The sequence below is a fragment of the Artemia franciscana genome, chromosome 18 (genome assembly GCF_032884065.1).
Source record: "Artemia franciscana chromosome 18, ASM3288406v1, whole genome shotgun sequence".
NCBI classification, from domain to species: Eukaryota; Metazoa; Arthropoda; class Branchiopoda; order Anostraca; family Artemiidae; genus Artemia; species Artemia franciscana.
The window spans coordinates 4654418-4678813 of record NC_088880.1 but is presented as its reverse complement, the minus strand read 5'-3'; the positions used below and the strand labels follow the sequence as shown (position 1 = coordinate 4678813).

At 37.1% G+C, this 24396-nt stretch overlaps 1 protein-coding gene across 2 annotated transcripts in view; it reads right to left on the bottom strand.

Moving 5' to 3' along the window:
* Positions 1-24396, bottom strand: part of LOC136038523 (E3 ubiquitin-protein ligase rnf8-like) — a 42281-nt gene that overhangs the window by 9110 nt on the left and 8775 nt on the right. The window contains exons 3-4 of one of the 2 annotated variants that reach the window (XM_065721630.1): positions 18185-18330; positions 5592-5802 (exon numbers count right to left, since the gene is read on the bottom strand). In XM_065721630.1, coding sequence (XP_065577702.1) covers positions 5592-5802; positions 18185-18241 — 268 coding nt within the window. In that variant the 5' untranslated portion in view covers positions 18242-18330. The remainder of the gene's footprint in view (positions 1-5591; positions 5803-18184; positions 18331-24396) is intronic. The other variant, XR_010620231.1, reaches the window with a different exon arrangement.

The following is a 24396-nucleotide window of genomic DNA, read 5'->3' as shown; positions in this document are numbered from 1 at the left end:
TTTTTTATTAAAAGGAACAAAAATTCGTTTTTAAAGTTCAGGCAAGAGCAGTCTCAAAAAGTCTTCTAGCATACATACTAGGAAAAAGTTAAAATTGGTACAAAGGAATTATCATTTGAGCGGTTCGAATGCTTGAGGAGTTCCTGCAGGGGCTTTCTTTGGGGTGGGGGGGGCAAGGGGGCCATTTTCTCCCCAACAATTCAGAGATATAATCATTATATGGCCCATATCCCTTGACTATCCGGATATAGACTCCTCTTGCCCCCCCCCCATAAAATGCTGGATCTAAGTCCCTGGTACCCTGAGGTGTCAATCGTTTTGACTGAGAAGATCGCTAATAAAAGGGACAGAAAATTTCACCATGTTTAGAATCAAATATCAGATTAAAATCACAAATTGTCCACTCCTCTCGATGAAAGATGGTCAATTGTGGCAATTCACGAATGGGCCCTTTGTCTTCAGCCGATGCTGAAGCTCAAACTACGAATTTTTAGTACCGTATCTCCGTAAATGCCGAATCTCAAGACACCGCTCCTGCATCGTAATTAGATTAACTACTGGATTAATGATTGTATAGTGCTACTAGATTAACACTGTTACATTAATTATAACGGTATTAGATAAACCTTATTACTATCAGATTAACTCCCAAAGCTACAAAAGTTTTAAAAAGAGATTGCTTGAGCGACAAGTCACTTTTATAAGACGTCGAAACTCATTTTCAAGAATTTTATTTGTTTATTTAGCATAAACAGTTGTTTACATTTAAAGAAAAAATAATCTTAACATTAAATATTTTCCATATGACGATTATATGGTGAATACCTGACATTACGACAAATTATTTAACGAAATCAGTATTATTTTGGATTGAATTTTGTTCCTCAAATAAACAGTTTCATCATTTCAACAAGTTCTATCAAAAAGTATGGGATTGACAACCAGCAAGAACAAACGAGAATCTATGTTGAATTTTCAGATACTCTTCGATTTTCATCATAGCGTGAGACCAGAGAAATATGAGTAGCTTATAACTATATTTTCTTGAAAGCCAAATGTGCAATCTCCTTCTTAGAGAACTGAAGAACAATATGGTTCGAAACAGTCACAAGTACACCTCAGTAATTTTCTACATTAAACAGCAATACAGCACTTAAAGAGGTTCTACACCGGTGGCAAGTCCATCTACTAGTGTATTCAAATATATATAAGTTTTTCATCAACCAAAATTTGTTTATTGTATAGCAAAATGAAAAATAACCACAAGTTTGGTCCAGAAATGGAATTATTGCCACATTAATTTGATTTATTTTAATCCTAGCATTTAATTTACTTTCACCATTTGTAAATTTGATAAATACGTAATTTTAAAACAGCCCTACCGCGCCGTCTTGAGAATTGTCCTGAGTACATGGACAGGGTAGCTTCTTAGTGGATTGAACCATAGAGATTTAAGTTGAAAAAATCAGAAAATTCAAGACATCAGACTTTATTTTGTAGAATTTTGTTTTTTTCATTTTGCATGCATACTGGTTTACACTTGAAGAATTAAAAACATTAATATTGGTTGTTTTCAATTCATTGAATTAAATGAAAAGAACCTGACATTACAACAAAATATGGACAAAATTAGAACAAATTTTGTTAAATTTTAGCCCACAAATAAAAACTTCCATTAAGTTCCAAAAAAGTTCCATTAAGCAGCATATGTATGACAGCCAGTAAGAACAAATAAGCTTTGGAAAGGCTCACTCGAACACTGTCTACTAAGACAATGTTCGAGTGTAAATGAGTGTCACTTTCATAAGAAAAGAATAATAATTTTCGGACACTTTAGACCATGTTTCTTCTTGAAATTGCTCAAAAAACCCTCTCAGAACGTTCTTTTTACTTAGTTTTGCCTGCAAACACCACTTTATAAGTTGTTATTGGATCATTTTAACTTCTTCAATACCCCCTCCCTTTACAAGACTCAGACCTAAGAAATTTCCTTTCTTCTTCTTCTTTATCCTCTTGATTGACTGATAATTTCTATTCAGGCAAATGAAAAATTAAGTTAACTTATTTAGCTAATTGACATGTTTCCAAAATTAGAAAATGTTGTACTATAGTTAATCGAAGTAAAAGGAAACAATGCTGACAGATAATATGACCCATTCAGGGACCCAATCGCCAAAAACGTGACTAGTAGGTGATCAGTAAGCATTTGTAAAATCTTTTACCTGAGTCTAAATGATACATAAAAGAAACTTTGAAAACTACAGAACTAGGAAGATTAGCTATACAGCATAAAAGAAGCATTCAAATATTTCCCACCAAAGCCACAAAGTAAATCGCACAGTCTACCTCCCGCACACGAGCAATTTTCTGTACACCACTTGTACGAGCAGTACTCAGGGACTACACTATATGGGTATACCTTCAGGGTAGACAGAACTGAGTTAACCTTAAAATCCGGGAAACTCCAGCCAAACATCAACGTCAAACTTTGGTCAGTTCGCTTGTAAAAAAAAATAACCCACTGGAGGGAAACGCGCATAGCATAGTACTTAAAAGGTAGCGTCAGATGGAGGCAAATATTCGAGTTTGTGCTGTAGACTATAGAGGATATAAATATATTTAAAGGTCGTAAGGAGAAGTAAGGAGGTGTGGATTTTTACCACAGATGGCGACAATGACTTCCCTGCATATATAAAGAAATTTTTCTTGCACAGAAAGATCAAATCTAGACCTCTCTATTTCTTCCACAATTAAAGCAATCCACTCCCGCAATCTTCATTTCTCGAGAGCCTTAGCCAATACTCTTATTCCCTAACAGAACATAAAACAAACTCCATCAAAGCCCGAAAACGCTTGAAGAGGGCAGATGAAAAAAAACTAGATCGTTTGATGAATTCCTGCAAAGCTGATTCACAGGCACTGAATATTCACAGAATCGGACATAAACTTTTCGTTTTTCACAATTTCAATGGTACCCAAAGAATATATTATGATAATAAAGCAAAAGGACAACAATGTCTGTGTCATTCGCGTCAACATATACAATACCAATATCCCCCTTCTAGCAGTCCTGGTGCAACACAACTCTAGTATCCACCTATTTCTGGTACCACTTTGACGCATTTCAAATCCAGTATCGATACTTCCACTTTTGTTTAACATCATTGTTTTCTTCCGGCCTTGAAAGCCTCCAGAGTGCCTGAGACTTAAAGCTGCTTGCAGCACAAGAAGTAATTCTTAAAAATCGTCAAATGAAAGGAAAATCATCCTTTGCCTTGGAATTTGATAGCATCGAATTCCAATCATCTAGTTTTGTGAATGTTCTCATCAACAGGAGTATCCTTTTTTAGCATTTTCCCGTTCCAGAGTAAGCCTTCACGATAATAGTAATACAAGAGAAATCATTTAACTCCATGCAAAAATCTTCAAAAGCTTCCCAGTATGGACAGAAAGAACTTCAAGAGCTAAGGTACGAGCAGCAAGGGCTTTTCAATATGGTTCTCCACACATCAGTTTCTCTTTGGTTCTTTCTAGTGAAATTCCGGTCTCATAAATCAGCTTCTCTAAACCAGAGCACACCATTCTACAACCGATTGCACCCATAAAGTTGAAAAAAATACTGAAACCACCCTGTCTGAGGACAACTTTAGAATATGCTACCAGATCTTTTGCTCTGACAGCATGTTCAATTTCATATCCAGCCTGGTCACGTATGACAACGGTGGAAACTCAGTCCTAGTTCTCTGACAGTTTTCTTGAAAGTCTGAATGGGTTCCTCCACCACTGTTGGGCTAGAGGGAAAGTGGGGAGCCACTCGCTGATACCCAATATTTATACTATGAATATCAGCTTTATCGTCATATTTAGCAGATAAATTTTTTTTAACCAAATTATGGTCGAGATTCTACTGAGTCACTTGACTCATTCATAAGCTGCGTTGGCAACGCTATAAAGAAGCCAGATCGCAAAAAAAGTCCGAATGAGAACCTTCTGACCAACTGGCAAACCAAGGAGATATCTGAATTTTGTTGTCACCTGCATGTTTTGCTTTTGGTAAATCTTGCCACACTTTCCTGGCTGAATAAGATTAGAAGATGACATGGGAGCGTTTCAATTCCATTACTGGATTTTTATTCTTTTCAAAAGTTTCACACGTAAATCTTACCAGCAGTAACTATATTTCATGCATCAGGCTCCATTCCAGCAGCAGCAGCATACACGTCCATAAATTATATTGCTTTGACAGTTTTTCTGTTCAGGTAAGTCACAGAGATCCACCGAGACAGGCGTTTTCGTGCTGGATAATTGCCTATTGTTATCCGGGCTATAGTGTCTTCACTAATAATTACAAAATGAAAAGGGTCATAAAGTTTCTAGATCACTAATTTTGGAGAAGACTAAATTTTCTACCAAGTCTATTAATAAGAAACACACGTTATGAAGGCAAATTTTCAAGAAGGAACAAAATTTTTCCCAAAATGCAATAAATTATGGTATATTTTCAGTCGATATTTTAAGATTGCAATTGTAAAGCAAGAGACAAAGCAATTTTGGAAAAAAAATGCTAAACCTTAATAATTTCCTTTAATTTACCAATAATTGACCAGTTTGGAATTTATTATTGATTTTAAGGGAATTTTTATCAGTTGAGACAGTTTTTTGGGGAATTCGGGAAAACAGGGATGAAGCACTTATTTGTCGACTGTATAACGTTATCTTTCGTGTTCAGCATGATTGATTACATCAGATCATATTCTCAAACCTTCTGCTGCCAGCTGATCACTCAAACCATTAAACATCATCATTTCTCTCATGCGGCTCCCTGACTACTTGTCAATAAACAAAATTACACGTTGAGTATTTTGGTCAGTTGTACGCTGTAAAACTTTTTTGTAATTTAGGAATTTTTCTTTAGAAAGTTGCAGAATTTCAAGTTTATTTTTTATATTTTTAAAGAACTTTAATAGACGAAGCATGAAGCAGAGGTTTACCCATCTGCATGCTGAATATAAATAGATACAAAGCCATAGTACTAGCACAAAATATTTGGAACCAAATTAGTGTCGGTAAGAGGTCTTGCAACCGAGCACTCACATAAACACGTAGCTGCGTGAACACATAATTAGGAAATCAATACGGGATGAATTGCCTTGCATTACAGAGGTTTCTACAAAATAATAGCTTCAAAGCGAACGTTGCTACGTGCAACAAAATTGCTACGTGCAACGTTACTTGGTGCAACAAAATTAGATTTCCAAAAGCATCAATAATTGCAAAATTAAATATAATGATAAGCTCTTGCTCCCTCGCTTCTACACTTCTGTAGCCCAAGCGTGACATCAAAATCAACGAAGAACAAAATTGTTTGTAAGCACTTTCCTTGCAGCTCAGGCATAAACATCATTATTTTTATTTATTAAAAAAATAAAATAAAAAAATAATAAATTATAACAATAAACATAATTTTTTAAATTATTCCTCCGAAAATTTCAAGGGTGAAGGATCTTCTGACAAATCATATAGATATAATGATGTACCTTCATCTTTATTTACAGGTAAGTTTTTTGTTTTATAAAGTCACAAGAACATACCTACACGCGCAGCTACAAGTTCAGCCCTTTTAAGTTTTTCATCTTGAGTACACGTAGATTCGATAAGATTCTCAATGCAGCATACTAGAAGACTATCTGAACGGCTAATTGTTGTATACTTAGCCCTGCACATGGGGCAATCTCTTTGGTTTCGTTCCCACTGCAGGATACACGTTTGGCAGAAGGTATGTAGGCAGGTTAGTTTAACTGGCTAAAAAGAAAACATAGTACGAATAAATAGCATCACAAATTAAAACATAGAATTTTGGCCTCTAAGCAGAAAACATAATAAAAATAAATTTACATCACAAATTAAAACATAGTATTTTCACTAAGTCTCAAAATTTCTTCTCTAAGACACCATTTGCAATAAAATAGGTCATACGTTTAAGTGGACTAACGGAAAAGGGACTATTTTCAGGGAGTTTTTTAGTATGGGGAAAATTTTTTTTCTCAGGTGATTTTTTTTTTTACATTTGACTAGCTCTCGTGATATTGAAATAGTACAATTTTCATCGTATTAATGCAGCTAAAGTAAGCTCGAGAGATGGGCAGTGCTGTGTTTCACTAAACATTTGTATTTAGCTCTTTCTCTTACGAAGTTACTTCAAATTTTACGTTTCGTAGAATTGAAAGATGAATAAAAAAGAAATGAAATATTTGACAAAAGGTTATTCTAGCAGTCATTTCCCAGGCTTGCTTAAAATCGCGGTGCTATGATGTAGTTTAAACAAGAGCTAAGAGCTCACATGGCACTTGTGACGAGGTCGGAAGAGCCAAGAGCTCATATGGTATGAGCTCTGGCAAAATTGTAAGAATCAACAGATTGCTTTAAAAGGAAAATCAGAGGCTTAATGCTCGTCGGGATTTAAAATAAGAGCTCCACGAGGTCCTTCTAAATATCAAAATTCATTAAGATCCGATCACCCACTCGTAAGTTAAAAATACCTCAATTTTTTTCGATTTTTCCTCTACCTTCAGCCCCCCAGATGGTCGAATCGGGGAAATATCAAGTCAATTTGTGCAACTCCCTGACACGCCTACAAATTTTCATCGTCCTAGCAAGTCCAGAAGCACCAAAGTCACCAAAACACTGAACCCCACCCCCTAACTCCCCCGAAGAGAGCGGATCCTGTCTGGTTACGTCAATCACGTATCTACGACATTTATAAGAACAACCCGCTAGAACATAAAAAAACTCATACATTAATAGTTGCTGATACAAGGTGTTCTAATTTACAAATGCACTTAAAAACAAGAGCTAAGAGCTCATATGGCACTTGTGACGAGGTCGAAAGAGCCAAGAGCCAAAAGTTCATATGGTATGAGCTCTAGCAAAATTCTAAGAATCAATAGATTGATTTAAAAGAAAAATCAGAGGCTTCATGCAGGTCGGGATTTAAATAAGAGCTCTGAGTCACAAGGTCCTTCTAAATATCAAAATTCATTAAGATCAGATCACCCACTCGCAAGTTATAATTACCTAATTTTTTCTAATTGTTCCTCCCCCTTTAGCCCCCCCCCCCCCGATGGTCGAATCGGGGAAAACGACTTTATCAAGTCAATTTGTGCAGCTCCCTGACACGCCTACCAATTTTCATCGTCCTAACACGTCCAGAAGCACCTAAGTCACCAAAGCAATGAAACCCACCCCTAACTCCCTCAAAGAGAGCGACTCCAGTACGGTTAGGTCAATCACATATCTACGACATTTGCTTATTCTACCCACCAAGCTTCATCCCGATTCCTCCACTCTATGTGTTTTCCAAGATTTCCAATTTCCCCCTTCAGATCCCCCCAATGTCAACAGATCTGGTCGGGATTTGAAATAAGAGGTCTGAGACATGAGTTCCTTCTAAACATCAAATTTCATTAAGATTCGGTCACCCGTTCTTAAGTTAGAAATACCTCAATTTTTCTAATTTTTCCAAATTAACACCCCCCCAGCTCCTCCAAAGAGAACGGATCCGTTCCAATTATGTCAATCACGTATCTAGAACTTGTGATTATTCTTTCCATCAAGTTTCATCCCGATCTCTTCGCTCTAAGCGTTTTCCAAGATTTCTATTTCCCCCCTCCAAGCCCCTATGTCCCCAGATGCAATTCGAGTCAAAAATGGAGAATCTGATACACAAGATACTTCTATTAAGTTTCACCAACATCCAATCATCTATTTTTAAGATAAAGATACCCCAATTTTCACGTTTTCCAAGAATTTTGGTTTCCCCCTACAACCCCCCCCCCCGCAATGTCAGGAGATCTGGTCTGAATTTAAAACAAGAGCTCTAAAGCACAAGGATCCTTCTAAATGTCAAATTTCATTAAGATTTGATCACCCGTTCGTAAGTTACAAATACCTCATTATTTCAATTTTTTCGAATTATGCCCCCCCAAACTCCACAGAGAGCAGATCCGATCCGGTTATGTCAGTCACGAATATTGGACTTCTTTTTATTCTTTCCATCCAGTTTCATCCTGATCTCTCCGCTTTATGTATTTTCTAAGATTTCCGGTCCCCCCCCCCCCTAACTGCCCCCAATGACATTGGATCCGGTTGAGATTTGAAATGAGAGATCTGAGTTACGAGGTCCTTCTATATATGAAGTTTCATGAAGATCGAATCACATCTTCATAAGTTAAAAATACGTCATTTTTTCTAATTTTTCAGAATCAAACCGCCCCTCCCAATTCCCCCAAATAGAGCGGATCCGTTCCGATTATGTCAATCACGTATCTAGGACTTCTGCTCATTTTTCCCATCAAGTTTCATCCCGATACCTCCACTCTAAGCGTTTTCCAAGATTTTAGGTTCCCCCCAAACTCCCCCCAATGTCACCAAAACCGGTTGGGATTTAAAATGAGAGCTTTGAGACACGATATCCTTCTAAACATCAAATTTCATTGAGATCCGATCAACTGTTCATGTGTTAAAAATACCTCATTTTTTCAAGTTTTTCAGAATTACCCCCCCCCCCCCCCCAACTACCCGAAATAGAACGGATCTATTCCGGTTATGTCAATCACGTATCTAGGACTTGTGCTTATTTTCCCACCAAGTTTCATCCCGATCCCACCGCTCTAAGCGTTCTCCAAGATTTTAGGTTTCCCCCCCTCCAACGCCCCCCAACCTCATCGGATCTTGTCAGGATTTAAAATAACAGCTCTGAGACACGATATCCTTCCAAACATCAAATTTCATTAAGATCCCATCACCTGTTCGTAAGTGAAAAATACTTAATTTTTTCTATTTTTCAGAATTAGCCGACCCCCACTCCCCCCCCCCAGATGGTCAAATCGGTAAAACGACTGTTTTTTATTTAATCTGGTCTGGTCCCCGATACGCCTGCCGAATTTCATCGTCCTAGCTTACCTGGAAGTGCCTAAAGTAGAAAAACAGGGACAGACCGACAGAATTTGTGATCGCTATGTCACTTGGTTAATACCAAGTGCCATAAGAAACCAGACCCATCAAAAACATTAGGGCTCAGAATTGGTTACAAGCAGTTTTGTAGGTAGGCACAATTTAGGTCTTAATCTGCATTTCTTGTGACCAGACTATATATTTCAAAATTCTTCATACCTGTTAATACAACCTTAGTCTGGTAACATATAGATGACTTTCATAACTGGAAAACATCCAAATTATCTGCTTATCCTAGAAATCAAATATAAAAAACAAGTTTTCTGAAATGAGAGTAAGGAGTGACATTAAAACTTAAAACGAACAGAAATTACTCCGAATATGAAAGGGGCTTTTCTTCCTCGACACCCCGCTCCTTACGCTCAAGTTTTTTTAATGTTTTAAAAAGTAGAGTTGCAAGAAAGAATCAAACTTTAGCGCAAGGAGCGGGGTGTCGAGGAGGAAAAGCCCCTTTCATATACAGAGTAATTTCTGTTCGTTTTAAGTTTTAATGTCACTCCTTACTTTCATTTCAGAAAACTTGTTTTTTTTATATTTAATTTCTGAAAGTTTTTGAATTAATGCATGTCTGATTTTGGCTCTCCGTACATAAATTATTGAAATGAAATTTGCATATTAATTCTTTTTTTTTGGCTAAATGGCTTTCTCTTAGTTTTGATCAGAAGATTTTGAGAAATAAGGGGTGGGGAAGGAGGCCTAGTTGCCCTCCAGTTTTTCGGTTACTTAAAAGGCAACTAGATCTTTTAATTTTTAACGAACGTTTTTATCAGTAAAAAATATACGTAACTTAAGAATTAACTTACGTAACAAACTTTTATATTCTTATATTTTTGATTATATATATGAGGGAGTTGGTCCCCTCGTTAATACCTCGCTCTTCACACTAAATCTTGTTTTGTCCCAATTCTTTAAGAATGACCCCTGAATCAGAAAGGCCGTAGAATAAATAGTTGAAATTACTTAATTTTTTTTAGCATAAAGAGCGAAGTATTTATCTCCTCCTAAATACCTCGCTCTTTATGCTAAAGTATTTTTAGAACCCCTCATATGCGTAATAATCTCTGTTCGTTTTAATTTTAATGCTTCTCCTTACTTTCAATTGAAAAATTTTTTCATGTTTATATTGTCATTGTTTTTTTTATTTTTTTAATAGTAATGCTAGAAAATCCTGCGCCCTTTTCATTGAATTTCTCTTCCCCCATGAAATATTCCTCCAAGGAAAAATCCTCTCATATAGCCCCCTCCCCTGAATCCTACACCCAAAACAAAAAAATCCCCCTGATAACGTCGGTACACTTCCCAGTAACCATTACTGTATGTAAACATTGGTCAAAGTTTGTAACTTGCAGCCCCTCCCCCAGGGACTGTGGGGGGTAAGTCATCCCCAAAGAAATAGTTATTATGGTTTTCGACTATGTGGAACAACATGGCTATCTCAAAATTTTGATCCGTTGACTTTGGGAAAAAAATGAGGGTGGGAGGGGGCCTAGGTGCCCTTCAATTTTTTTGGTCACTTAAAAAGGGCACTAGAACTTTTCATTTCCGTTAGAATGAGCCCTCTTGCAACACTCTAGAACCACTTGGTCGATACGATGACCTCTGGGGAAAAAAAAAAAACAAATAAACACGCACCCGTGATTTGTCTTCTGGCAAAAAATACGAAATTCCACATTTTTGTAGATTGGACCTTGAAATTTTTTCTATAGGGTTCTCTGATACGCTGATTTTCCAAAATAAGGCACATTTTCTCAGACTCGTAACTTTTGATGACAAAGACTAAATTTGATGAAACTTATATATTTAAAATCAGCATAAATATCCGATTCTTTTGATATATCTTTTATCATCGAAATTCCCTTTTTTAGAGTTTCGTTTACTATTGAGCCGGGCCGCTCCTTACTACAGTTCGTTACCACGAACTGTTTGACTATTCATGGCACTGGGCTGCCTCAAGACTAGCTTTGTAAATATTACTCGTGTGAAAGATTGGAGTTTACTTCCATACTCACCTGGCATTTATAATTCGAAAATGTGCCCATAACTTCTAGCCAGGATGGCTGTTTTTGATTAACTTTTTTAAATATTTGTGAAGAAAAAGACTTATTTGTTATCAGGAGGAAATAACAATCTGTAAGAAAAGGAGAAAGCACAAAAAAGAACATTTTTGATTTTCCAGAAGTTGTTCCTTTAGAAATGAGATTAAAACAGCTGAAAGAATTAAGATATAAACTGAACAAATGAATCACAGCAATCGATTCAGACAAGATTCAATCCAGACTCAACGAGGCAAAACAAGACAACTGTCCTACGGAAATACTTTCTTCTTCTTCTTCTACTTACTTCTTTCAAAAAAGATGTGGGACATGTAGTCGATTTAGGAAATATACTGACAAAGGAAACTAAATGAAAAGTAGAAAAGGATACATTAGTTGACATGACAGTAAAACCCCAATCGACTGGCAGATACGAATATTTGTATTATTATTCCTTTATTACGCTTTCGGCACGGGGAGACGGATGGTATTAATCCTTACTATAAAGATTTCCTTTAGAAGTCTATAAAGATGATAGTCGGTCAAGTGAGCTGGGAATAAAATCTCACAATAATATCCAGAAAGTCAAGTTAATCAATTTAGCTTTCGAGGAGCCCACACTACAGCAACAAAAATAAATAACTATATCTAATGTCATTCAACTAAACGGTACAATACGACAAGATACAATATTGACATTCTTGCTTTGTCAGAGGTTCGATAGGCTGGGAGTAGTAGACCGGGGTTACCTGGAGGGTCCACAATAAAGTACAGTAGGCCTGGAAAGAAACGAGAACACGGAGTAGCCAGTGCTCTTTCTGAAATAACTGTCCAAATACATCGTTAACTAGAAAGTTATCAATCCCAAATTGATATCTATAAGGCTAAATAGAGACCATGCAAAGATGACACTAATTGCTTGTTATGCACCCACAAATGATGCAGAAGATGAAATAAAGGAAGAATTCTACAACGACTTCAATGCCACAATCAAGGGAGCGCCATTGCATAATATCATACGTGTCATAAGAAATTGAAAAATTATAATAAAGATGCTAAACAACTCCTTGGTTTCAAGAAAAGACCAGTGGGTGTCGGATGAGTCGTGGGACTACATTGAAAAAGGCAAGCAGGCAAAACTTCTTCTTCCTAACTGTAGTACGAGAATCGTATGTTCAGCAACCTGACATAACAATATCATGACAAGATGGTCAAAAAGAGTGCTAGGAAGGGCAAACGTAACCAACTTGAGAAGAGAGCGGAACTAGCTGAAGAAGCTAAAAGAAGAGGGGACTCGAAGACAGTGTACTGTTTAACCAATGAAATCGTTGGGAAATGTCAGAGTATAAAAGGTCCTGTACGAGACCCGAATGGAGGTCTTGCAACAGATTCAGAAGATGTGAGCAAAGTCTGGGCATACCATTTTCAGACGCTTCTAAGCCGTCCTCCCCCTTTAGAACTCCCAACGATCCCTGACATACCGTTACCAAGCCTCCCAATCAACGTAGACCCTCCAGATATCACAGAGATTTGTAAGGCGACAAAAAGATTGAAAAATGGACAATCCCCAGGCGAAGACAAAAACACAGCAGAAATACTTAAGACTACTGTCATTCCTTGCATGACCTTGTAGATATAATTCTTCAAGACATTGTTGGAGTCGGAAAAGGTGCCTAAAGATTGGACTAGAAGCACACTGGTAAAACTTACAAAAAAAGATGCCACAAATGGTGTGTGAATAATGCCGTGGTATCTGCTTACTTTCAATGCCACAAAAGTTTTTTGCTCTTATAATCATCAAGAGAATAAAACCACATCTTGACATACAGCTACGCGAGCATCAGCACGGCTTCCGTCCAAAATACTCCTGTAATGACCTCACATGTGTCCTGAAGCATACTGGAAGATCTGGAAATCTGCTGGAAGAAACCAATGAGGTGAGAAGGAAATTATACCTTGTTGACTTTGAAAAAGCTTTTGGCTCAGTAGATATAGCAAGACTCTAGAAAATGCTCTCACATTACGGTATACCGGAAAAAAATCATTAAACTTATCATCGCTTTCTGCAAAGATACAGAATGCTGTGTACAGACTGGACAAGGGAATACCAAATATTTTAAAATAATGATAAGTGTAAAGAGGGACATGTCTTCTCTCTCTACACATCCTAATAAATGTGAGGGATATGGGATTGATATTGGTGAACCAGCCAGACTTGGAGATCTCGATTTTACTAATGACAAAAGCCTTCTGAAAACCGTTAAAATAGTGTTAAAGATGCAGCAGCACAACTTGGACTAAAAATCGACTCAAATAAAACAAAAATCATGGCCACCAGTAGATCTCCTCTTGATATTAGGTACGGAGATGACCAAATAGAGCAGATGGTTGAGTTTAGATACCTGGGTGGTACAGTCGAAAACACTGGCTCAAACACAAGAAAAGTCCAACTTAGGCTGGGACAAGCACTAGGGCGTCTCAGACAAGTTTGGAAATTTCAAAAACAAGCTTTGGGGCTAAAGCTACGATTGTTTTAAATCAATGTTCTGTTAGTGCTGCTTTATGGATCTGAGACCTGGCATCTCAATCAGCAATAAGAGCAGAAAAAATACTATCATTCGAAAACACCTGCCTCAGAATAATCCTAAATATAACCCAGATTAACAGGATAAGAAATGACACACATCAGACAACAGGTCCAGCTACCTTTAATAATAGACGTTATCCTTCAACACAGGTCGCGTTATCTTGGGCATATCATGAGAACGGGCAGAAATCGCTTACCAAAGACGTTCACACAGAAGAGACTTGTCAAATATACATGCATCCCTACAGCCCGAATAGGAAGACGTACTAGCTACAGCACACATCTGATATGACTAAACACCTTTTGTGGATGTCCTAGGTGCCTCTGGTGGCACAGGAGGAACTACGGTTTAAGGTAAGGTAGCCAAGTATAATGTCAATCAAATAGAACTTTTTGCTTCTAAATGCGCAGACAGTTTTCAAACACAGTACTGCTAATATTGGCTTCAAAAGATTCTGTACCTGTGGTGAACAATTCTATTTTTAATTTATACATTCCATCCAAGGCAGTATCAAGGGGGAGGGTTATTGATCTGACCCCCTCCCCCTTTCGAAATGTTTCTCCAGATCGTAAAAAAAAGAATATAAAGACATTTTTATGCGTTTTTTGAAGCCCCAAAAAGCCCACCACCCCAGACAATATTCCTGGATACAGCCCTGATTCCGTTACAAACAAAACAGGAAGGCAAAACAGATGTCCAAAAGGCCTATTCTGCCGTGTCAAAAAAAGGCCAGGTACTAGACGTTTCTATTAGATTAGACGTTCAAGACGTTTAAGGAATTTGCATTGATGGTGCTGATATCTGGTAGGACAGCTTTGACTTAACAATCAATTTGTGCATAACATCAATTCATGCATATTTATCAATATCTATTAAATAATCATGAGATTAAAACTGATAAATAATCACAAGAAGATCAGACAGTCTTCAAACCTGGGTACTACTAATATTAATTTCAAAAGATTCCCTACCTGTGATGGAGTACTCTATGTTTATGTTATATACTCTGTTACACAGACAACAGGTAGATAATACAGAGGCCTATCCTGTAATGTAAAAAAGTGGTTGGGAGTAGTGAGAGGGTTCCAGTTCCTGTCAGAGCCCTGTCCCTTCGAATCCCAATCAAGACACTTTTTAAGAAAATGTTCGAAACGGAGGTGTCTGTTACATCATGGGTAATGTTCCCTAAACGATGAAGGTGTCTGTTATGTAACGGTGAATGTTTTCTAAACAAAGCACGTGTTGATTGCTCAATGATTTTTATTTTAAAAACCTTAAGGAGCCCGCCCAATCCAGATTTCCTTGGATGTTACGTCATGAGGTTTTGGGTGTTACGTAAGAGGGAATGTTAGAGTCCTCTAGTCCGGAGGGGGGGGGGGAGGGGAGATTTATTAAGACATTTTTCTTCAAGATGTTTTTCAAGACGTTTCACGACATTTTTCTTCAAGACGTTTTAAGATATTTCAAGACGTTTTTAAGACATTTTTCTTCAAGACGATTTAAGATTTATATAGGTCTTACGTAATAGGGAATGTTTACTTAGGTTAAGGATGACGCGTTCACATGTGACTTTTTTCCACGGTCCAATTGGGAGTCCCCGCTTATAACTGAGGAAGATACATGTGGGATGTTACGTAATGACGATGCTCACGTGGGGTATTATATAATACTTTTAGAGATGTTTTTTCTTTAAAGGCGTTTTTCTTAGGGAACATTTATTATGTAAATATTTTTTGTCCATATTATAACATGGATTAAATTTACCTCCAATATCAACCTCTCTGGAAGTGGTTGCTAGGACCCTCGTCTTTCTTTAGTTCATGGTTCTTTATGCTTATATTTTATCCTCTATAAGCTTTTTTATGTTTTGTTTTTCCTTCATTATGCCTTAAATACTTTTTTCATATTTTTAATAATGCCTTATAAATTTGTTTTCTACAAACGTACGAAAACAAGAAAGGAAAAAATAAATGAAGAGAGAAAAATCAAATAGGTGAAAAACGAGGATTTTCTCAGCCAGTAGCCAAAATATGAAGATGAAAATCAAGCAAATATTTCGACAAGGACTTCCGCCAAATCGTACTCAGTGCTCAAAGAATATAAGAAAGAGGAATAAAACAACAACAACAAAATCTAACCTTCTTAAGCGAACTCTACGAGAGGAGAAAAGACACTGAATCAAAAGACAAAAACCAACTTGAGATCAATGAAAGAGAAGTTACCAATTGGATTGAATAAATATTCTTTGCCTTGCAATAGATTTTGCCTGTCTACAATTTCGGTTTTCATTAGATATGCAGACAGGCTGTCTTAAATTGAACTGGGCGAAAATATTAATAGTCTTTTAATATTAAGTTGTTATTAATTGGTCTTTAGGATATATCTCCCGTGTCTCTATCTATAGCCAAATTTTTGTTTATGTGTTTTTGTTTTTTTATCTCAATTTCCTCTTTTTAAAGATTGCGGTAGACCATTTACGGTAGATATTAAAGTTGCCTCTTCAAAACAAACTAAATGGTCAGGATTCTTGTATATATGGTGGACCAGAGCTGAATCAAAGTTGTCATTTTTATTTCCAAATCTCAGGGACTTATCTATTGACATTTTGTGTTCGTGTAATCGTTCCCCTAGTTGTTCATAGTTCCTGACAATGAAAAATTTTCCACATGAACACGACACTCTGTAGACACCACTACCTAGTATCTACACTACCTAGTATACTAGGATGTACAAAGTCTGTGTCTTTTAGATTTCTTATTTCAGGATAAAACCTTGATAGGGAGTTGTTTACAGAATTTAAGCATCTTGTAGCCTCTCTCTTCTTTATTTCCCCCCTGATAGCACATTCAACTTCCAATAGCGTAATAGACTCTATTATTATAAAATGCACTATGAGCAACACGCAACATTATCCGATATTGCTCTCTAAAAGCATTAATTAATACACAGAAGCATACCAAGCGTAACCAAATTTTATTAATCGATTTTACCCCTCTGCATGTAAATTATTGCAGGCATATGGGAACATGCAATTCATTCAATTATTCTTGTATGTGGCCACAGGGAGTTCTCCTGGCATGCAGTTGGCTATCATGTAAAATGTGTTAACCGAGTCATAGTATTAGAAAGGCTTTCATGTTCCAAGTTTTTGGCGCTCTATTCTATTGAGAGGGAATATCCCTTTCAAATCCTAATGTGGGGAAAAATCTTAAGATAATAAACGTTCCCTGAAAAAACGCCTTGAAAGAAAAACAAAATTGCTTATAAAGTATTATGTAATACCCTGCAGGTGCATCGTCATTACGTAACATCCCACGTGTCTGTCCTCTTCAGTTACAAGTGGGGATTTCCCATGGGGCCTTGAAAAAAGTCACATGTGAATGCATCATCCTTAACATATGTAAGCATTCTCTATTACGTAAGAACTAAAGAAACCTTGAGAAGTTTTGCAGAAAAATATCTTAAAAACCGTCTTGAAGAAAAATGTCTTATAAAACGTCTTGGAATGTCTTGAAACATTTTGAAAAATATCTTGAAGAAAAATGTCTTAATAAGCCCCCCCCCCTGCTTGTTTTTGCGGACTCTAACACTCCCTTTTACATAACCCCCCCAACCCTAAGACGTAACATCCAAGGAAATCCTGATTGGGCAGGCTCCTGAAGGGTTTTTAAATAGAAACTACTAGCAATTAACACAAGCTTCGTTCAGGAAACATTTCCTTATGACGCAACAAACTCCTGCATCGTTTAGAAAACATTCCCTATGATGTAAAAGACACCTGCATCTTGATAAGTTTCAAAAAGTGTCAAGATGGGGATTCGAAGGGATAGGGCTCCGACAGAAACTGGAACCCCTTCGCTACTGCTTGATACTAAGTATGGCTTCAAGCTATATGTGATGGTGGTTCTCATACAATGGAAGACAGCGTTGAAAAGTTGACCAAACAATCAATTTATTCAAACGGTCAATTCATGCTTATCCATCAATATTTATAATTGAGCATAGGATTAAAAAAGTAATTACAAGAAAGATCATAATTGTTACATAAGTTATTTTTCGTTCTTTTGAATTTCTTTTGTAAAGAACAAATACTCTAAAAAAATTACTTCCAACAAGTGACTTTGGTGGATCATTTTTCGAAGAGAGTGATGACAAACAAGAACAAATGTCAAACCATTCGGTTACCAAAACATTTCTAAGTTTAACATCTGCAGTATATACCTTGTGTCTGGGCTTTGTACCAACCAGAACGTTAAAACGTTTACTTTTCGATTTCGACAAAATCCTCGTTTTTCGAGAGCGATTAATTTTCGAAATCTTGTCAAACATGAACTTTTTGATCCTCTCACTGCTTTAAAATTGTACACAGAGAACCCAATCAGATTTTAGAAAGCGGAGCAGTTCAGATCTTTTCAAATATTAAAATGAATAGATAAGACTTCTCTATTTAAATTGTACATAGAGAATCTATCTAATATGAGTGATATGTATGAGAAAGTAACCAAAATAACAGGAAATAGAGCTAAAAGACTAAAGTTCCTTAACAAATACTTCGCTGCAAATGCTGCAAGACAGTTCCGAATCTAAACACTCGATGTGTCTCTTCATAGATGCTTCAAGCTTCTCTCGAGCCTCCTTTTCTTGGCGCAATTCCTCTAGAAGTTTAGCCTTACTTCTTTGCTGAGTAGATTAGGTGCCTGAAGTGTACATAACAGAATAGAATAGTAGTATAATTATATAGTATATTTAACATAATATAGTATACATGACACAAGTAGTACATTATCTTGTACAATGTATTTTTGTGCCAAATATACAATATTTGACACAAAAAATCCCCAACAGAGCCATGGCCATCCAAGAAAGAAAAAAGCAAAAAAAATATACAAACAATTAAAATAATATCACTTAAACAATTATAAAAGTCATTACAACAATAAAAACGACATAGAGAAACACTAGTAACTGTTTTCTTATGTTTATTTATTTTTTGAAATTTGAGCTAATATAAACACAATCATGTTAGAACACTCACATGATTGGTCATGCCTCCACGAAGAAACCGAACAAGATTCCTATTACTAATAAAACAAAAACACCCCTCCAATTTTCCAATCCACAACTCTTCCCCCTCATGCACTCCGTAAAATTCATTTGACGAATCGTCAAACTCTCCACACTCCCCACAAAATGCAAAAAAAATTTATACCTACTCTCCAAACACATACAAAAACTATAAGGACCACTCTTCGTTCTATTGCTTCCAAATTTTTTTCTCTTTCTGCTTTGAAATCAGTTAAGAGCAGACATTGAAAAATAAAAAATAGGGCAAAACATACTTATATGCATTATATTTTTTTAATTAATTAGTTAAAACATTTGCAATTATTTACAAATGAAAAATTATAAACTTCAATACCATATCGTGTTACCAGTTCTTCCAATTTGCTTTAATTATTTATTTCTTTTTTGTGTTAAATAAATTATTATATTTATTAGCACATTTCTCATTTTATGTTAAATATGTTTATTTATATTTAGGAATCCTGTCAAACAATAAATTGAAAAAAAAATTAAAGAAACAATGTGAACTTTTTATGTCAATTCCAGATGTAATCACTTATCCAATTTTTTCACGTATTTATGTTTATTCTTAATTTATTATCATGTGCGTGTATCATTCCCATTTTAGATGCATTTATTTATATTCACTAATCTTTAAAACATTAAATAAATAAATAAGATGTATTAACACATAATGTTAAAATAGACTTTACTGATTCATTATGTTTACTAGTTATTTGTTATGTTGGGTCATCAAAAAAATTAGCGTAAGGTCACACACCAATGCCTCGCAAAATAAAGCAACATCCTCCCAAAAATCGAAGGGACATCAAAAAAATCTGAAGTCGTTTTCTACTTCAAAAGCCAACGAAAACTACATTTGGAAGCACTTGAAGCGAAAAACGTTAAGCACCTTTTAGGAACTTTTCAAAACTTCCTGGCTCATATAAAAAAGTAAAATCAGTATCCAGTTTTAAAAAGTTTCTGGATATGGTTCCTATGAGGGTACAGTCGGTGAAAACTTAGCTTAATATTGGCAATGTTCATAGTCCCCGGAATTGTTTGGATTGACTTGCTTGTATTTCCTAGCATTTCAAAAAATTATAATTGAAATTTAATCAGAGGATAAATTTGGCAAAAGTGTTGGAGTTTGTTGTAATTTATTATTTTACATTAATAAAACAAAGTTTTAGGATTGCTATTTTATGCAACGGTATATTAGTATTTGGTGCAATGAAATATCTTATGTTTATAATATTAATCCAATTTCATAAGTTACTCATAATAACAAATTAAATAAATAAATCTGTCAAAAATATTATCGGGTCATATTTAGTCACTAATTCTGTCAATTTGTTCATCAAAAAGATTAGATTATCCTCAATTGGACAAATTGTGGATATAGTCTCATTATACAGTAAAACTCAATTGTGATTCCCTGCAAAAGAGAACTGCAAGTTTCTATACATATGCCCAAAATAGAAACTGAAAAGTGCAAAGCAACAGCTTGCAATTTCGAACATGTGGATCTTTGCCCTATGATGGCTTGTGTCAAGAAATTGTACAGGTTTGCTCATAGTACTAGCAATTTAAAATGTCGGATTAGTCATTCATTGCCTTTTAAGTATTTTGACTGTTTGTCTCGTTTTAATGATTTTAACCGTGATCCAGTATTCGATTATAATTTGCCAAACCATAGCCAGATTGTTTATGGAAGCAATGCTTCAAGCAATAATCCTAGACCTGGGCCAGTGCCAAAAAACTTGTCGACACGAAGGGGCCAACGGCTGAGTCAAATAAACCCCTTTTTCGGTTCCCCCCCCCCCAAATGCGCCCATGAAAACCCTTTTCATTACCGACATCGCATCCCGCGTTTCGACTACAAGCCACGCCGTCCCACTTAGTAACAGGTTTTCGCCATTAGAAGAAACTGATCATGCAGAATTGTTGTAACACGAGGAAACGTTTACCCGCAGCTCTATCAATTTATCCCCAACTTCTAAAATTGAACCTCTTCCCCTCCCAGTACAAAACCGGTTTAGTAGTCTCTCGGTCCGGGGTGGTGAAACTGAGCCTTACGACAAACCTTCCTACAATACCCCGAACGATATTATTTCACTTTTAGGTGATGTTCTCCCCACTCCTAGCATTAACTTTAATACTTACACCCCGCCAAAGTTGCTCCAGAATAAAACTTTTTTTTAATCTGTTGTTAAAGAGTTTGATAGAAAAAAGTCATCATTTCCCGTTTTCCTTTTTACGAACGCCGAAAGTTTGATTTTGAAAAGGTAGTTGAGTTAGAAGCAACAGCAAAATTGAACCATATTGACATAATAGCAATTACTATAGTCCATGCAAAAGATCCAGATCTCCTTAAATGACTGGTTTTCAGGATTTTACAAAGCTACCCCCAATTGACCATCCACTGCGGAAAAAGGGAGAAAGAGTAATGATTTTCGCAAAGGATTGCTTATCTCCTACCCTTGTCCATGTGCCAGGATTAGGTCATTCGCTCATGTTATTATTCACCCGGACAGAATGCTTGTTCTCGCCGTAATTTTCATGATGCTCTGCAAGCAATTCTCGACTTTGCGACGAAAAAGTATCTAAATGCCGGCATTCTTATAGCAGGAAGCGCAAACATTTTTACAAGGGAGGTAATGGTGCTCGTCCGGAGTTAGTTCCCATGCAAATTGGCACATGAAGAGCGACCTCCATGTGCCTCTGGATATCTGGCTAGCCATGGGAGAACCGATTGTACGTGGGGAGAGTTGGGTTGACAGCCAGCCTCCTGAAACTCCTATTGCTACGAATGGAATCAGAAATTCAGCCTCGGATATATCATCTCAAGCCCCTTCTTGACCCTGGAAAACCCAAGAACGATTATCTCTGAATATCTTTTACGAAGGTGGCATCAATGTGACCACCTGGAATGTTGTGACACTGAACTAACCCGGTTCAAAGCTTCTATTAGCCAGAGAATAAAAAAAAAAAAAGATAAAATCACTGAAACACATCTACCTGGTGACGGTGAGGAGTACATTGGTGAAGGGCGCACACTGCTCTAGTCTGGTGGTCACCAAAAACGAGGAGGCGTGGGCCTAAAGCTGAAGAGTCAGCACTAGTCAGCCCTCTTGTCATTCACACCTGTAGCACCCAGGCTCATGAGACCAAAGCTCGATGGTAAACACGGAAAAATAACCATCATCACCTGTTACGCTCCCACAAACATAGCCAAGGAAGACGATATGGATGACTTTTATACCCTTTTAAGTTCTGAGCTCTCGTCAGTACCTCCCCATGACTACCTCGTCCTTCTAGGAGATATGAATACTAGCACTTCAAATGACTCTGGCCTGTGATATTTCGCAGTTGGATCCGTAGCAGTAGACAGCCTAAAGGACAATAGAGAGAGAATACTGAACTGCTGTCTCGCCCACAATCTTACCATTGCAAATATATGGTTTCAGAGACCCAACATTGCCAAGTACACCTGGTATAGCAATAATGAATAAACGAAAAAGAGGTTCAACTACATCATCATACGCCAGCGATGGCTGTCGTCTGCACAAAATTGTCACACCTACCGAGGTGCCAAGCTTGGGAACACCGACCATCGTCTTGTTGCAGCTAAAATCAGGCTTCGGCTAAAAGCTATAAAAACCCCTTAAAAATGGCAATCCATCAATGACCCTCTGGCTACAAGTGCTGTTTAATACTGTGTGGAGCTGTGAAATGATACCATCAGACTGGAAGACAGGGTTGCTTGTGCCAGTCTACAAGAAGAAAGGAAGTAAAGCAGAATATAATAACTATCGTGGAACAAATCTGCTCTCGGTACCTGACAAACTCTTCGTCGTGCTGCTCCTCAAACGGGAAAGAAGTACCTCCATCCCCTTCATCGACACCAGCAAGCTGGGTTTATGTTAGGTAGGTCCTTTACTGAGAAAGTCCGTACGATTAGAGAGCTGATAGAGAAAACTCTAGAATATAAAAGGGAGGCATACATTGCCTTGCTTTCGACACTGTCGACAGACAGTCACTGTGGCTGATCCAATTTTCTACCAAAGAAAATTGTCGATCTGTTCAAAGAACTGTACAATAAGAGGGAAAGAGTTTTTGTAAATGGCCAGCTCTAATCACATTTTCAAACTAGACTTGGTGTTCGGCAAGGCTGCGCTGCTGCTCCCGATCACTTCCACTGTGTCATGGACCATGTTCTCAACAAAACACTGCTGGCGCATCCATTTGGCATCGATTTTGCTGGAAGAATTCAGTCAGATGTTGACTTCGCTGACGATGTTGCATTGGTATGCGAAAATGTCAATGCCCTGGATTCGCTAACATCTGCTGCGTCAATCTCACCGCGACATCAAAACTGCCCTGGAGCCACTAGCATCTGCTGCAGAAAAACTTGGTTTAAACGTAAACTGGACAAAGACCAAAATATTGCCAGTGGATAAGACACCCTGTCAATTATAGAAGTATGTGGCCAAGATGTTGAGGTAGTCAAGCAGTTCAACTACCTTGCTTCAATTGTCTGGTCAAACCGAAATCTAGGTGCAGAGATATCAGCAAGGATGGCAAAGGCGAACGCCATTTTCGGCCGACTTCTGAGACCAATATTCCACAAACTTCAGATCATCCGTCTCACGCAAGCTCGTATCTACTCTGCCTCGGTAGCGAGTGTTGTGTTGTACTCGTCAGAAACTTGGGCTTCGACTCAATCACCGATGATGGAAGTAGATATTTTACAGACAAAAAAACTCCGCAAAACCATACCCGATAGGTGGCTGAATAGTGCGGAACACAGACATCCTCAACTCCTTTAAATTACCACTCCTGTCCGAACAGCTTAATTCCCGCTCGCTTCGTTTGTAGGGTCATTTACTTCACCTACCCACTGCCCGACATATATTCGACTTCGATCCAGCTACAAACGGCTGGAAAAATTATTTCATTCAATAATGAAAAAAACAAAAGGATTAATATATTTGAAACTAAAACTTTTTCACCTTGGAAAGAAATACAATGCCTTAACCCTCCGTAAATAAAGAAAGAAATACGTCGTGCTGCTTCTCGTTATGGTAAGAATAAATTAAATTGCTTAAAATAGAGCAAACGTCTGAAATGATTCGAAAAAGTGAAAGAAATAGGAGGTCACTCTATAACCGTCGTTATCACTCGATAACCGTGATTTCCTTCCCGGATGAACCGCCTGAGCAGAAAGCCAATGAGCTAAATTAACACCTAGCAAGCATTGTGCAAACGTCCCCCCAACCCCCTCTCGGAAAACCATCTAATCCCTGAAACTCCAAAAAATACATGCCGGAAATTTCAGCAAAGCAAATAATAGAAAAAATACAGAGACTGAAACAAAACTAGTATTTATCCCATCAATATTCTAATTGATTTAATAAAAGCATTTAATGATAAACTATGAACACCATAGTATTTTTAATAGTACTAGTAATTCCGGATGTTGTCCGTCATGCTCAATCCAAAATAAGGAAGATCTGAATGATTTTACTGGCGTACGACAAATTACCTTGACCCCAGTTTTCTCAAAAATCTGGGAGTATTTCTTAGCTAATTGGTTAAAGACAGAGATTCTTTAACTTATTGACTTACAACAGTTTGGAAACCTAAAGGAGAGTGGCAACCTTGTTAGTCTTCTTGACACCATTCTTAAAAATCTT